General features: G+C 40.5%; 2 protein-coding genes across 2 annotated transcripts in view; both read right to left on the minus strand.

The window, feature by feature from the left end:
* scp2a (sterol carrier protein 2a) overlaps positions 1-15678 on the minus strand; it is a 54496-nt gene that overhangs the window by 6592 nt on the left and 32226 nt on the right. The window contains exons 2-14 of the mRNA XM_072364298.1: positions 10659-10718; positions 9043-9100; positions 8851-8922; positions 8551-8682; positions 8260-8324; positions 7014-7140; positions 6601-6664; positions 6434-6520; positions 6132-6282; positions 5893-6040; positions 4576-4683; positions 1064-1217; positions 45-141 (exon numbers count right to left, since the gene is read on the minus strand). Of these exons, the coding sequence (XP_072220399.1) occupies positions 45-141; positions 1064-1217; positions 4576-4683; positions 5893-6040; positions 6132-6282; positions 6434-6520; positions 6601-6664; positions 7014-7140; positions 8260-8324; positions 8551-8682; positions 8851-8922; positions 9043-9100; positions 10659-10712 (1317 nt within the window). The 5' untranslated portion in view covers positions 10713-10718. The remainder of the gene's footprint in view (positions 1-44; positions 142-1063; positions 1218-4575; positions 4684-5892; positions 6041-6131; positions 6283-6433; positions 6521-6600; positions 6665-7013; positions 7141-8259; positions 8325-8550; positions 8683-8850; positions 8923-9042; positions 9101-10658; positions 10719-15678) is intronic.
* Positions 11814-15482, minus strand: czib (CXXC motif containing zinc binding protein). The gene is made up of 8 exons (XM_072364276.1): positions 15387-15482; positions 15201-15284; positions 14722-14778; positions 14550-14631; positions 14429-14460; positions 13957-14034; positions 12310-12375; positions 11814-12127 (listed from the first exon to the last, which is right to left on the minus strand). The coding sequence occupies exons 1-8, from the start codon at positions 15450-15452 to the stop codon at positions 12050-12052; spliced, it is 543 nt and encodes a 180-aa protein (XP_072220377.1). The 5' UTR covers positions 15453-15482; the 3' UTR covers positions 11814-12049.

Consider the following 15678-nt stretch of genomic DNA (forward strand, 5'->3'; position numbering starts at 1 on the left):
GTTAAAGGTGTTAAAGGATGTTAATTAGTGACAGTGGCGTTTACCTGCTGCAGATGTTTTTCAATTTCCTTGAAGACGGGGTAAGATTTAAACCCTTCCAGACCACTGCTTGAGCTGCTAGCCGCTGCACCTACGATAGACCTGAGGAAATGAAGAAAGAAAAAACTAAGCTAGTGATGTGATAATATGCCTATCTGGGCATACACCTTCTCCTGCTTTATTAGCCAACAGCAGATCCACTGCCTCTTAGGCTCCGTTTACTCATGGCATCAACACGTATCTTTGGTGATCAAATCTCGGGGGAAAGCTCTTAGTCCATCACATCTAAAACTGAAATGCAGCGTACATTCAGAGAAAAAAAATATATATAATTATATACACTTCTGATGCTTCTATGCTCTAAATGCAATAAAAAACAAGACACTTAGGCTACATCACACATGGGCAGCTGTGAGGAATAAGCAGGAGAGTATGTGTACTTATGTTTCTGCAAAAATGATAAGAAAGAAACAAGAACAAGAGATGTTCTATGAATGATACGTGTGCTTTTAGTGGAAACATGGTTGCATGTCAGTAGTGGTCAAAGGAAAAATCTGAATTAACACTGTAAAGAAAAAGGGGCCCAGACATGGTCCAGATTTAAGTAAATGGACTGTAGACTGACCACTCAAAGTACTTATACACTGCATGCCACATTCACTCACATACTCATCTAGTACGTCTTAGTCCATGTAGGCTACACAATGTTTTCTTCTACGCATTCGCACACATTTCTACACTTCGACATGTGGCCCGGGGAAGCTGAGAGTCGAACCACCAATATTCTAACTGGTAGGCTACTTCTCTTCCTCCTGAGCTACATCTGCCCCACCAAGTGTGTTCTTGACGCATCTTGAGTGTGTTCACATCTGTACTCAGAGCTGTCCACTTGTAATCAGATCACCAATGATGCATGTTAATATCAGATGTAAACAGGCCCTTTGAGCCAGTGAACGTTTGACAGTAATTCAATAATAATGCGAGTTAATAGTGTGTCTACATGAAGTAATAAGTTCCTGGTCACCTCGGCTGCTGTGGAAAACCCATCTTGTAAAGTGTGACAACCACGGCTCCTCCCAAGCCGATGTTGTGCTGCAAGGCCACTTCTGCCCCTGGAACCTGCCTCCGGCCGGCCTGCCCTCGGAGTTGCCAGCACAGCTCTGCACACTGTGCCAGACCTGTGAGAAAGCATCAGCAGGGGGAGGCAGACAGAGGGTGAGAGCAACGAGAGTTACGCAGGAAATCTGACTGCACCGGCTGAAAAGGGCATGACATATAAAACAAACTACCAACTATTCAGTTAAATATAGGAGAGTGGAAAAGGGACTGATCTTATAATGAGGCTTTCCTTTTATAAACTGGGATTTATTGGGTTTTAAAATGTGGATTGATTTAAACTTTAAAATGCAGAGGAATAAAAAAAAATAATCCATCTTTTAAAAGACAGGCAGCCTGAAAAGAACTGCTACAAAAGATGAGCAATGTGCGTTAATGGAAGTTTTTTTCTTTTTCTTTATGAAAGTACACTAATTGGACAGAACTATAAGCCTCTCAGTTTATTGATTTTATAAGAAACATGCTCGCTGCTTTCATACTGATCAACAAATCTTTTTTGCTTCAACTAGATATGGTGAAGAGTAAACTGATGATGCAGTTAAGAATCTGACCAAGGAATATGTTTTAAAACATGAATTTATGAAGGGATTACCTTTTTTTTTTTTAATCATGTTGTGTCCCCATGATGGTCAGGCAAAGTGTTCAGGGAGCAGACTCATGGACAATAATAGCATCTAGTAAATACCTTTTTCTTTTTTCAATAACACTAGGACTGATCACGAAAAAGAAAAGAAAAATCTACGCAGCAGAGAGTTCTGCGTAGATTACAAACAAAAATGTCAACCAGCACAGGTGCCATGATGACTCCTAATCTGACAACTTGCTCTGTAATCTCAGCAGTGACTGCTTCTGTCCTAATGTCATCGCTAAGCATTTCATCCCATCTACTTAATGAGCTTTTGCATTTCTACAATTATACCAATAAGCTAAAAGACTTAGGGGCAGAGAGCTTGTGCATCTTTAACAATTCTGAAGCACCTGCTTGATCTCGTCCTCGAGAAACCTGTTTGTCTTAATGCGGAGATCAAAAAGAGCCTGTATAAAAATAGTTTACATCATAAATATACTTATCAGCTAAAACATTAAAGCAACCTGCTTGCTAATGTGTGGTTACATATTGTGCCTTCCAAACTACAGTGATGACTGGGGGTGTCAGGAGGCATCAGGCACTAGGAGTGGATTCTTTTTAATGTTGTGAATTGCAGGGCGGGGCCTCCAAAGATCAGACTTGTTGCAACACACAACGCTCAGTCGGGCTGGGATCCGGTTGTTTTTCTGTGTTTCCTCAAGCTATTCCTGCACTTTGTAGAGTGGAGTGGACATTGGGAGATCAAGCTATGAGCTGATGACAACCCCGGATGGTATGTCAGCAAGTTAAAACAAAAATAGATAAATTAATAGATAATGAATCCCATCCTCCTGAGGTGGGGTCACTGCACAACATCTGTCAATATTATGAGAACAGGTCATAGCTCACACGCTTGGTACGCCATCACGAGACACAGAGAGTATTAATGAGATGGATTGGAAAAAGGGAAATGTTTTAATAAAATAATAACTGAGTAAGTGATAGTTTAGGTTTATATAAAGACAGAAAGGCAACTAGCCGACAGGAAAACAGGCTAAAGAAACAGGTGTTACACTTTGCAAGTCTCTCTCTTGTCAGAAGGAGTGTGTCAGTCCACACAAAGCCTAAAGAAATGTGTCTATGAAAATGATGATATATGTGTATGGAGAAGATAATGGTAGAGGCTGCGTGAGCCAGCTGCACTGTTTGCTTGTCCTCGCTGACATAAAATGTGACGAGATTACAGGAGAGGCTTGCCAGACTCACGGCCAGCTGCCCCTCACACGCAGGCTTGTGATCGCTTTAGCCCTGTTCCGGTACAGGGGGCCATCAGTGCAAGACATGTGCCACCTAGTGGCCACAGCCACAAGGTCAGCAGTAAGAGCCAGATTGATTAAAGGATTTGATCAGGGTGTAAAAAACCTGTTTTGGCATTAAAAGATGCCAAATTTAAAGAAATTGCTGAGACACAGTGATAAGAAAGGTGTTGAAGATGTTATTTGTGGTGGCCGCCCCTATTTTATTGCTGCAAGATGACTGAGTGCAAATTTGGGGAGTAGAGTATTTCCACGAATCATGAATCACTATAATTTGCTGTATGCAAACTTTTTTTTTTTTTACAAAAAGCCCAATTATCTATTGTTCATAGAAGACCCTGTTGCATAGAGGGAACAAAGGGTGTGATGAAAAGAAAAGAATCTCAACACTGAGTGAGTTTATTTGAGATCCTACACGAGGATGTTATGAGAGCAAACCGATTGGCCGGGCATGTTATTCTTCTTCTATCAATCTACTGTGACCTACAGATGTACAGGGACTTCTGTTGCTGACATTCCTCTGTGCTCATTTTCATCTCAGGGCACCCTGGCCCTGAGGTTACTAATGGAAAGAGACCAGTGGTAAATAATGTTCTCAAATGGCCACAAGGCTCTTTGAGTGGATTTCAGAGTACGGAGGACTTTGCTGACATTCATGTTTTCCAAAGCAGCAGTCTTTTACTGAAATGGAAGGGTGAAGGCTACAGTGACATGTAGCAATAAGGTGAGTTCTATTTTTTTTTTTACTGCAGCCGATTTGGCTTTAATGACCTAATAATTACTTAATTCTTGTGTGCCGTTCATGGTAATGTTCCATGAAAACTATTAGCAATTGAAATGCTATTAAGCTGAAGCCTGAAGACGTGTGACACTTAAGCAAATTCAGGAGGCAAAACAGCAGATTACCGTCAAACAGCCCAATTATTGTCGACTCCTTAACAATGACAAGAGGGATCACAAACAGGCTATGAAATCTCTACCGTAGCTAATTATTTAAATTCGGGCTGTAATAAGTCTTGAATTCTTTAAGACGTGGATTCAGCAGCTAATGTCAGTTTGAAAGACCCACTCCTCCTGATATTCAACACTCGTGCACTTTATAAAGTAAAAATGCTGCATGGAAAGAAATGCTCATACGGCCCAAACATTTATCTGAAAAACAGCTCGTCAACAAACACGAGACACTCGCTTAGCACTCCAACTTTGGGGACAGATGCACCGATGGCACCTTAGCGCCTGCTGGCAGCAATTCAAAGGTGGGAATTAAGTCACATTTAGCACATCCCACAGCCTCGTACGCCTAAAGGAACAGCTGCCAGTGACTATAGTCCTGGGTAACGTTTTATTCTTTGAAAAAAAGCCTATAGAAAAGAAATACCACACTTTTGTTTTATTTGAAAGGAAGGGCTGATATTAAAAGATTCATTAAGTTAAACTGAAAGCCTTTTTTCCCTCTTAAAACACTTCCTGGATTTTTTTCATTTTCACTCCAACACCAATAAATAGTTTGCTTGATGAGACACAAGCTCTGCGTACCTGTGGCACCAAGAGGATGTCCTTTAGAGATGAGACCGCCGCTGGGGTTGACCACAAACTTGCCTCCATATGTGTTGTCCCCTCTGTCAATCAGCTCTCCAGCTTTACCTGCAAATACAGCACAGAGGAGAAAATACAGCACATTACTGTAATTATGAAACTGATCAGCCGAATGCACAGCAAGCCCAATGTAGCATATATAAAACGCATCCACATCTCAGAGGCCAGAAGAAACATTGCTTTGAAAGAAAAACTAATAGAAAAAAACTCAGATAGAACTCGCCAGATTAGTTTACTGTAAATTCCGGACTATAAATCGCTACTTTTTTCCCCAGGTTTTAAGCTTATAATACGGTGCAGCTAATACGTTTTTTTTTTTTTCTTTTTTTCATGCCCCCAAAAACATTTTGCCTCGTAACATTAGACCAACAAAATTAACAAACAGTTCACAGTGGTCCAATGAAATTGTACGATAAATCAAACACACTTACACTACTAAATGATTGTAAATCGGTCATTTGTACTCACCCTCAACATGGAAAACAAACAAAGAAATGCAGCCAGCTTTTAAATTAAAGGCGATCAATCTGAGATTAGATTGTGAGAGCGACAACGAAGAGACTGAGTGAGTGATGAAGTTCTGAGGCTGTTCAATTGAAGACACTGAAGAAGATGACTTAGATGGTTTTAGTGCGCAGGAGGAAGATGAAGAAGGCGATTCTTCTCCTGGTAGGCTACTGTCTTTTTTTTTCTTTTTACCAGCCGTGTTACAGGCACTGTTCGAAAAAAAAGCATTTGCAGTATGTATTTGTTTATAAAAATCCTCACGTGGAACATCTTTCTGTGTAAATGTTTCATATTACAATGTGGACACCCGAGGCTTATAATCCGGTGCGGCCTATACAAGTACAAAATGTATTTTCTTTTTAGAATTAGAAGGTGCGGCTCTATAGTCCGGTATTTACGGTAGGTATTTTACTCAGAGCTGTCTGAAGCCTTCGGGTATTTATGTGATAACTGCCACTGTGTTGCTGATCAAACTGTATGAGATATCCGTGTTGTAAAAATTGGGTTTAAAGCATAAACTTAGCACTTCACAGTTTCACTTCTTACTCATCTTCAATTAGAATCAACAATGATCTCGCGTGTGTACTCTGCCTTTAACATACAGACATTAAGAATGAAAGAGGGAAAATTCACTTTGTCAAAATACCTCTGTGCACGTGGGCTAGGCCCCTATGCAATCCTTCTCTAATCCTGCAAAAACCTGTCATGTTTGAAGACTGCCAGGGTAAAGTTTATGGGCTCCAGTCTTACCCTCAGCACACAATCCTAAAGCCTCGTAAGTGATGAGCTCATTGGCCGAGAAGCAGTCGTGCAACTCGACCACATCGACGTCACTTGGCTTCAGACCAGCGGCCTGAAAGCACTTTTTAGCTGCCAACTGAGACATGTCGTATCCCACCTAAACGAAAGAAAAAAAAAAAGACAGTTGTAATATTGCAGTTGTCGAACTAGCAAGTCAAGTCAAATCAAGAGCATTTCACATATCTTACCATCTTAATGCAGCTGTTTTCTTCAAACGTGGAAGCAAAATCTGTCACCATCTCCTGAGCAACAATCTCCACTGCCTGGTTTTCAAGATGGTGCTTCCTGACAAAGGCCTCGTTGGCCAAAACGGCTGCTCCAGCACCATCTGAAGTCGGGCTTGTGAAAGAGGCAGAGCAGGACAAATAGACACGATGATGTCAGCGACTCAGAATAAGCTTGGTAATTTAGTAGAAACAACAAATACCAAACACTTGCAAGCCTCTTCGAGGCAAACTGTTCAGTTAAATTCAGACGTTCAGATTCTCACCAGCACTGCAGGAGAGTAAGAAAGTCAAACACCTTCCTGGATTTCATCACCTGCTCCAAACTATATTCATCCTGGAACTGGGAGTACCTGCAAGAATAATTACAAATTTATACTCAACTACCAAGGTCAAATTGAGGCCACAAACTGCAGTGTTAGTCGAGTCTTACGGATTATTGGTGGAATGCTTGTGGTTTTTCCAGGCAATCTTGGCAAAGTGTTCTGGTTTTGTGCCTAAAAGAGACGCAAACATACGCAAAATCTAATTTTTTGCAAACAGGACATTATAGTAAAATTCCTCCGCGCAAAAAAACCCAGAAACATGATCAATTTGGTGTGGGAGGCTCTGCGCTAAGTAGACAAAAACATTTTAGCTTATCCCCTTCATTTATGTCCACTCGTTTCACCTCAACTCTGAGAGTCTCTACTGCGTGTTGGTGTCATTAACAGTCAAGTTAGCTTCTCTCTTCAAAGTCTATGTTGCAACAGCGTGGAAATTTTACTTCTGTCGACAGGTTTTCTTTCCCAGTTTTGAGGACCCAGGGGAAACCCTGCCTTGTAAGGAATCTGCTGTATGTAGTACCGTATTTCTCCATATGCTCCCTGCCAGCGTTGCCAAACATCTGCGGTGCTGCCGGTGCTGCTGCCATCCCGTAGCGGTTGATCATCACCTCCATGTGCTTATCCATGGGATTGGTCCTATCCATATACTAAGAACAAATATGTTTTTCACTTCACAAAAAGATGACTTCAGTAAAGAATGGGGAGGATCATTTGCTCACCACTTCAGAAAAAACACCTTTTGAAACGGACTCCAAGGACCTCCATTTCAAAGGAAATAAATCGGTCGATTAAATCATGAAAAGAAGGTAGGTGTTCATTATCACGCTCATTTCAATTTTGGGTTGCTGACACACTTATCTGTTGTGTCTGCTGAGATTTGTTTTTGAAAGCACGTTTTAACCAAAAGCACTCAAAACTGTAATTCCACCCGGGTCTAAGATACAGAGTGTCATGGTTTCACCGCTGATCACAGCAGCATGCGCAGACTGTTAAATCAGAACGTGAGCTTTATTGACTGAAAACATGTCGATGTTACACATTTATACAGGATTGTGGGTGCTTTATTTTATCTGTGCCTCACAGATAAACAACTGTGAAAGAATCTGAGATTTTATTGGTCTGATTTACTGATTTACTGCTTTTTGTGTGTCATGATCGATGCGCCCTCTTTTTAATCCATTTTCAAGCTGCAAAACCACTGCAGCTGGCTGAGCACCTGTGCCTTCTCAACTGATTGCAGCTGTTGTGAATGGCAGAGTTTGAACGTTGTGTTTACAAACAGTTACACCTGTTCCTGCAATACATTTTAAATGTAAAAGATTTTGCGAGCTACTTGAAGATACTAGACCCTAGATGACTGAGACAGAAGGACAGGAGTAAAACGCTGGCAACACTCGACCAATAATAGATATTCAGTACTACAAGCCCCATCTCGAAAATCCTTGGTAATTTCCAAGTGCTATCTCTCAATCAAAAATCTAAATCTAAAATATCTTCCTCTCAACTTTGTTTAGCTTTGATTTCTGCTGTGGAAAAGAATTGGGTTGAAGAAAGTACTCAAAAAGACCCTAGTTCCTGGAAATGGTTCCTCCAATGGAAATACAGGTCATGGGTCTCTAACTGGTACTTCTCAGTAGGAACAACTATGAAGTTTGCTAAAAACTACAGAAACTACACCTGCCTGAAACTTTGCAAGATACTGTGACATATTCATGTTATTTTGTCCACCTCCTTTTCACCCACCACAACAACATTTAGAAGTATACCTTGGTAGACAAAGAGCCTCTCTCCATCTTCTCAAAACCAAGGGCAAGAACACAGTCAGAAATACCTGCAAAACATCAAGAGTGATCTTACTAAACTCAGATTCCATAAAGCGACTGTGCTGCAGAAAATGTTGCTGTACACATTTCAATACTTTTTTTTCCTGCTGTCATTGTAAGAATCTAATGGTCCAGACTCAGTTCAGTCTGATCAAAGCCATCAGGTTCCTGTGTTGGGGCAAGTTACACAGTCATTAAAGGTTTGTCACATTTACAGACTCCTGCTGGACTCACCTCCCTGGATCAGCTGACGAGCCATGAAGAGGGCCGTGGAGCCTGTAGAGCAGTTGTTGTTCACATTGATGATGGGGATCCCGGTCAGACCCAGGCTGTGGTAAATGGCCCTCTGCCCACATGTGGAGTCCCCTGTGACAGCGGGGAGAGGATGAGACAACTTTCCCTCAATTGACATTTTCAACAAGAAGAATAAATTAGTCAGACACATATTTTTTTTCTCATCATTATCGTCATGGTTAGAAAACGTATGCTCCGTAGGGGCCGTATATAAAACAACCAGATCATTGAAGGTCTTACCGTAGACGTATCCTACACAGGCTTGTTCGATGGCTGAATACGGGATTCCTGCATCTGCTAGAGCCTTTTGACCTACAACAGAATGTAGACATGCAGTGACAGAATGTTGTTACACTTTAACTTACATCATACACAAATATCGACATACTGTATGGCGAACAACAGAATCCAGAATCTTGTACAGATAAGCACCTGCTTCTTTGGCCATGTCAGGGTAGTCATAGTCATCTCTGGCTCCCGGCTTGTCAAACTGCAGCAAACCACAGAGAAAGCAGGCAGATTAGTGCATTACTTCATCTATAAATGGAGCATTTGTCTGCTTACTAAATGTGTTGTGCCCTGGCTGCTTGTGTTGCTGGGAACAGATCACACGACCAGCACAACAAACCATGACGTAATGTTTGTGAGAGCATGTGTAGGACAGCAAGTGAATTCCTTTACTCCGTTCTTCTGAGTTCAATTATGAGTCCTACATATTACGTTGTGCAATATTCTACAATCCTAGCTCCTCTGTTACCATCACACATTACGTTGGGTGATTATAGACATTTAGATCCCATGTTAGAGCTGAAGACAGGTAGTCTGAATAGCACTCCGGATGTTAATATGTCTCTATCTGACTCGCTTGTCTTGGCCTTTAATGGAGCTAACAAACGTTGGCATTATAGAACATGTAAAACCCCTAATATTTTGTAAAACTTCTGTCAGAATTTAAAAGCCCACCCAAAGATAAAATCCTGCCAACACCTCTGTCTTCTGTCTACTGCTTCTGTCAACAGGTGGAAAACGCTTGTAAACCATCACACATCCTTGTTCAATTATCAGTCGCATTACTTATGAATCCCTAATAAAAATGCTCTGAAGTGACATGAACTCAGATTGTGCTTGTACAATCCCTGGCAAGAAATATTGGAATCGCTGCTGTTGGAGGAAGTTCATTCGGCTTCTTTATTTTGTGAAAAAGATAAAACAAAGATGTCACATAACACAATTTATGTGACTGCTGAAACATTCTGGTTTTCTCTTATTTCAACAGTCGAAAAAGAAGCTTGGTGATATATATATATATTTTTTTTTTTTTGTTTGTATTCTTTACTAAATAAAACCCCCAGCGAACATCATCCGAGTGTGGCGATTAAGGGGCTTTTTTTTTTCTAATCCACAAGAACTGCTGTGTCATTGAGATTGGCATTGCGTCCAAAATTCCCTTGCAAAGTCTTCGTTACCATTTGCAACTCGCTGAAACGCTAGCCCGATCAAATAGTGGTGATGATATTCACTCCGTCACATCATCAGCCGCCTGCTGGAGAGAAAAACCTTTGACACAGTTTGTAACTACTGATCCATGAACTGTGGTCCATGAACTTTGCCACAGGAGAAATGACACAGAGTCCCAAAGTATGTCAGTCATTCAGCTCAGACATATTTCCAAATAATTTAGGGAAATTAGCATTTTAAAAGTTAAAAATACAAATACAAACGTAATATATCTTTATATCAATTTAACAGGATTTAAGCTAACTGTGTCTGGTAATGTTTCAATGTGTACTGTCACCTGTTACACACGTTTAAGAGCTGCATACACAACAAGAGCTCACATCCACAAAGTAAACCCCAACAGTCCCTCACAACAACTGTTGGGAAACACCTGGTAACTATAATATCTGGTAACTTTTTAAGAGGAACGCGTTACAACACTACAGTCTTGAGTTAGCTACTTATGCTAGCCTCAAAACTCCGCGGCGGAAGGTCAGTCAAATCAACTTGCTCTGTGAGAGAGATGCATAACTTCTATACAGGACTAATACCTTTGTCATGCCCACACCAATGACAAACACTCTGTTGTTCTTTCCAGGTGCCATGGCTGCTTGTCTCCCGCTGGCCTCCGCACAGATCCAAAAGCAGCGAGAAGCCTCACGTTAGCCAGAAACCCACGCCTACTGCAAAGATCGTCAATGCCGGGAATATGCGTCACTCTGGGGGCAAACACGTAGGCTGTATGTGAAAACGTAGTCTTGTGCTTGACCCTTTACCTGCATTTAGTACACCATTAACAGAAGACAAATGTCGCCTTAAAAGTCAGCAATCAAAATAATTGATATAGTTTTACAATATTCTTTGCCTCAACGCCTCTTCAATTCGTCTTTAAACACAGCCAAACCAGACTGATCACACTCCCAATACTGGCAGAACGTGCATTTTTGAATGGAGATTTATTTGTTTTTTTTTTTATTTATTTTAGATTTATGAATATTAAGAAACAAAACTGCGTCGTGCTTTTTTTGTTTAAGCACCTATTTTATCAACTGATCAGTTATTGTATATTGTGTTCATTTTATCTTTATCGTGAATTATTCACAGTAGAGCTGTATCAAGCATGAATCTTTTACATATTTTTGCTCATCACTTTAGTTTACTGCACGTGTTTACGTTCGAGTTGACTGTGAAATTTGATATCGATCCTTCAACACACAGCTTTTATTCATAATATCTTTATATTGTCATTATATATATATATATATATATATACAGTGCATAACGAAAATCCAATACCACTCCTGCTGGTGTAAATATGCAAAAAAAATAATAAAAATCCCTCATCCCCCACTCAAACTTAATTTGAGTGCAACATCTGTTTCAAACAGCACAGAAGCAACAACTTGGCTATTTTTAAATCCATGTCATAGGACTGACTTAGTCAGTTACTTTCACCTTTTAAATCCCCTCCAACAACAACAAAAAAGGTTTGCAGGTAAGATCTTCTGTCCCACTGAACTTTGACAGTTTAAATCTTTCAAATGCCTGCCTATGTGAGCCACTATCACCAGAACCTTTGTACTTTATCTAATCTTTATTTTACCAGGGAAATGGAACTTGCTGTGAAGTAACTGAATTCATATTAATTCTTGTTCAGTTTTCATTTGGTGTGAAACAGAAAACAGAAATTAAAGAAAAACCTCAAATGTTCTTCCTTTACTTTTATTGATGCAATAAAAAAAAAAAAAGCCATGCTTATTGGACATGTCAGTCAGTCCAAGACATGCGAACTGGACAAGCTGTTGTGTTAATCCACTCCTCTCAGTGTTCATCACAAATCAAACCAAACCCAACGGCCTCGGGGCGTGGAGCGTTCCGGTTAGCAGGAAACGGGACCGAGGCGTTTCGCTCGGCCACCTCTGAGGCTTATCGCAGAATGACATCAGCATTTGATGACACGGTGTGTGACCTCGTAGATTCCCACCGACTCGCTGACTTTCTCGTCGTAGTCTGTCCAGTCCTGAAACGTTCGAAATGAGGGTTTTTGCCAGTTTGCACGGATAAAATTTAACGCTGCTGGGAACAGCCAGTCCCATAACCAATGAGGACAGAGAGTGGGTGAATATGTAAGAAAATGACCCCTTGAAAAGATTTATTTAGTAAACATTAATGTACCGAACAAGCTGTTCCCACCGTGCTTACTTTTTCTAACAGGTTGACTTCGGGGAACTGCGTTCCAGACTCGGCTCCTTCTGCAGCAAACCCGGCCTGGAGGAGGAAATTAGCCAAATGGTGTTATTATAACATTATCTGAAGCTGGGCACACAAAGTTCCTCAAATCTGAGATAAAGTATGTTTACAGTGTACAGCAGCTTCCGAAGGCCTGCTAAACATTCGCTCAGAATGCTTATATCCCACATTGGCTTTATCTGTGTAGTGAATGCAGAGTTGATGCGCGGTCAAACCCATCAGTTTGTCCGAAGGCCATATCGTGTTCTCGCTTGCTCTGAGTTTGCCTTTCGTGTGTCCAGGCCCTGAGGTCTAACTTCAGGATTGTATTTCTGTACTCAAACTGCAGGAACAGCCGCGAAAATCATATCTCAGTCCATTTCTAATCCTCACAACCAAATGTTAAACACATCTATTCAATGCAAGTAGAAAATATTAAAGCAAAACTAGCACCAGAATTAAACTTTGGCCTTTTTGTGAATGTACGCGAGTCAAACATTCCTTTTAAAAGCATAATTACGATGGTGCAATTTCCTTTTTAATGGGACACTATAGGGCGCTCTCAAGTGTTGCGTCAAACTCGCTACTTTTAAAACACTCAAGGCTCGACACAAAACTTTCCCCGTATGTAAAGACCTGGGTCTCTACACGCGAACCCAAACGTGGGTAACATTTTTGTACAAGAAGTCTATTAAAATAAAGGTTTTAAACAACTCACTTCTCGCTGTCGGAGTTTCTGCTCTCCGCCATCATTGTAGTCCAAAACAGTCGAACGCCAAATGAATGAATCCAATGGAAATCCCATGAAGTTGTTATTGCAATGAAACGCATGACAGCTTAGCCTTTCATGACATTATCTATTCAAAGAATTGTTTTTGTCGTTAGTGAAAAACAATATTATCCTTGTATTTGATAATTGAGTCTCATATAAGATACAATACTAAAATCAAAAGCCGGAAAAGTCCATTCATTTAGCGATCGACTGTTTTGGACTACAAAGATGGGCATTGCGTCCAAATATCCAGGGAGCTATTACGAGCTATTCTATCATTGCTGTCGAGGAAGAAGATGAACAACAGTCATAATCAGTGGCTGCTATAAGTCACCATGTACAGTTCATAATGAATTGCTATCATCTTAGAACTTGCTAAAAACTTTACTTTCTTTAACTTGCAGTGAGCAGATATCTTTATCTATTTATTATTTGCATAAAAATGGACTGAAACTGAATTTCAGAGGCTAGCCTTACAATATATTATTCTCTATCTGACCCTGATGGTTAGTGTGCAGACTCTGCCTACAAAGGACAGCACCTGTGCTAACAAAACGGTGCATAAACACCCCCGATCACGCGAAACTCTAAGCAGCATGATGTTAGCTTCGGTTAGCGACTGCCTTAAATAAGCTTTCCTTTCTTCACAACAAAACATTTCTGCAATATTCTATCACATATGCTTCATGTTAGTTAAAAATGTTCCTTTCAGTCCCGTCCTCTTCACAGATTTAATTTTATCGTTTCACTGCAGTGGCCCTGTCTGTGCCAGGGATGTCTTTATTTTAGAAAGGAGCTTCTCTGTTATTACACAGTTAACACTCAGTGTTTTTATCAAGGATTCTTACTTGTGGCTGGAAGTCAACAGGCTCCAGGCCGCGACACTCAAACTGCACCATCGTCTTGAAGGTTTCGTTGTCCGCCGCCTTTGTCCCAGCCAGTGTGCAGCGCCATGACAAATAGACATGCAAACACTGTCAAAGGCTGAAAAAAGATTCCACCCAAATAGAATACCATTCCATACCAAGACATTGTGAATAGTTTTCTAAAGAGAAAACAAAAAAGCAACACGGTTTTCTGAAAAACAATCTAAAATCATGTCATCCTATATCATCTCATAGTTGATACATGCATTTGAAGTCACCAGCATGAGCCAAATTAAGATTAGAAATATGCAAATGATAGTGAAGTTGTTCCCTGCACTGTCAGTCTTTGTTGGCAGAAGCTGGGTGCTACATTACATAGCTGCACTCAATGTGAAGCATCTGAGTAGAAGTCCTGTTTGTGCTGCTTTAGAAGCGGCTGGAGATGTTTGCTTACATTATAAGGTGTAATCGTGTCTCTCAGGATATCTGAGCAGAGAAAAAAAAAGACATTTGACGAGTTTTACAACACGAAGCAAAATAAGACTAAAAGAATCAAAGGACGCACTCGGACATACCGATTGAATTCTCCCTCGCACAAAGCTTACACTTCTGCACCATGCTGGCACTTCCTCTTCCTCCCTTCAGAGGTACACTCTCCTATGAAAACACACACAAAAAAGGAGGTTGGACACTGATTATGTTTGCATTCTTATGCAACTGGCAAACTGAAAAGATTTCCATCCTTACCACCAGGGTTATGTACTGCCATTTATCTGGGATCTCACCACAGTTTCCACACTTCAGCTATTTTGGGGGTGGGGGGGGGTGTAGGAAAAATTGCTTGTGTGAGCAAAGCAAAATGACTGTGTAAACACATATAGTATCATTTGTTTTACCCTGCATTTAAATAAAACACAAAAATAAGTCGATAATATACTCGTATATAAATTCTTAATCACGCTGTGCCGAATTCGAGGAACTATTTTCAGAACAATAAAGCCTTCTGGATTGCTCCAGAAAAATCCATGGTGGAACAATTGTATCGCTATAAACATCTGTACAATGCAATGTCTCACTGCTTTTTCAGTATTGTTTATCAGTGAGGGGCACGGGCAGTAGCAAATGTGACTAAATTCTGAGCATTATCAAACATAGACAGAAAGCTAAAACATTATGGTGATGTTTAAAAGTGCTATGTTAGCATGCTAGCATCACAGTCACAGTACCTTTAGAAACCAGCGGAAGTCGTCACCCAGTGGTCTCACATTGGTGATGTTCTCTAGTGTGGCTTTAAACTGGAGACCAAATTTCTACCACACATTGGACAAAATAAAATGTTAAAGATTATACTATTGGCTGATACGGTGCACCGTTTACCACAGAGACATGCATTAGTGAGAAGGTGTACGTACCACCATCTTGACGCTCCCACTCTGACAACTTTGACTGGTGCGTTCAAAGCTCCTCGTAAATTTCATCTTCTGAGCGTGTCTTGCGAATAAGTGAGCTAAGGTATCAATATTTCATAGTGCCTTTAGTCGACAAATTTGATGAAGTTTCAAATTAATGCACGTGATGTACGCATTACATTAAAATGTTAACAATTGTGTTTATAAAAGCAAGCGTATTTTTCCATTTTACCAGGCTGATAAAGAACGAAAAGATTCTCAGTGTTTAACTGGACCCCACCAGTAAATGCTCACT

This window comes from Leuresthes tenuis, unplaced genomic scaffold, assembly GCF_036924035.1.
Source record: "Leuresthes tenuis unplaced genomic scaffold, fLeuTen1.0.hap1 SCAF_14, whole genome shotgun sequence".
NCBI lineage: Eukaryota > Metazoa > Chordata > Actinopteri > Atheriniformes > Atherinopsidae > Leuresthes > Leuresthes tenuis.

Coding starts and splice junctions, on each gene's coding strand:
- czib (XM_072364276.1), bottom strand. CDS start 15,452: ATGAAATTTACGAGGAGCTTTGAACGCACCAGTCAAAGTTGTCAGAGT. Junction 14,779..15,200: donor ACTTCCGCTGGTTTCTAAAG/GTACTGTGACTG, acceptor CCCCCAAAATAG/CTGAAGTGTGGAAACTGTGG. Junction 14,035..14,428: donor ACACGATTACACCTTATAAT/GTAAGCAAACAT, acceptor GCTGGGACAAAG/GCGGCGGACAACGAAACCTT.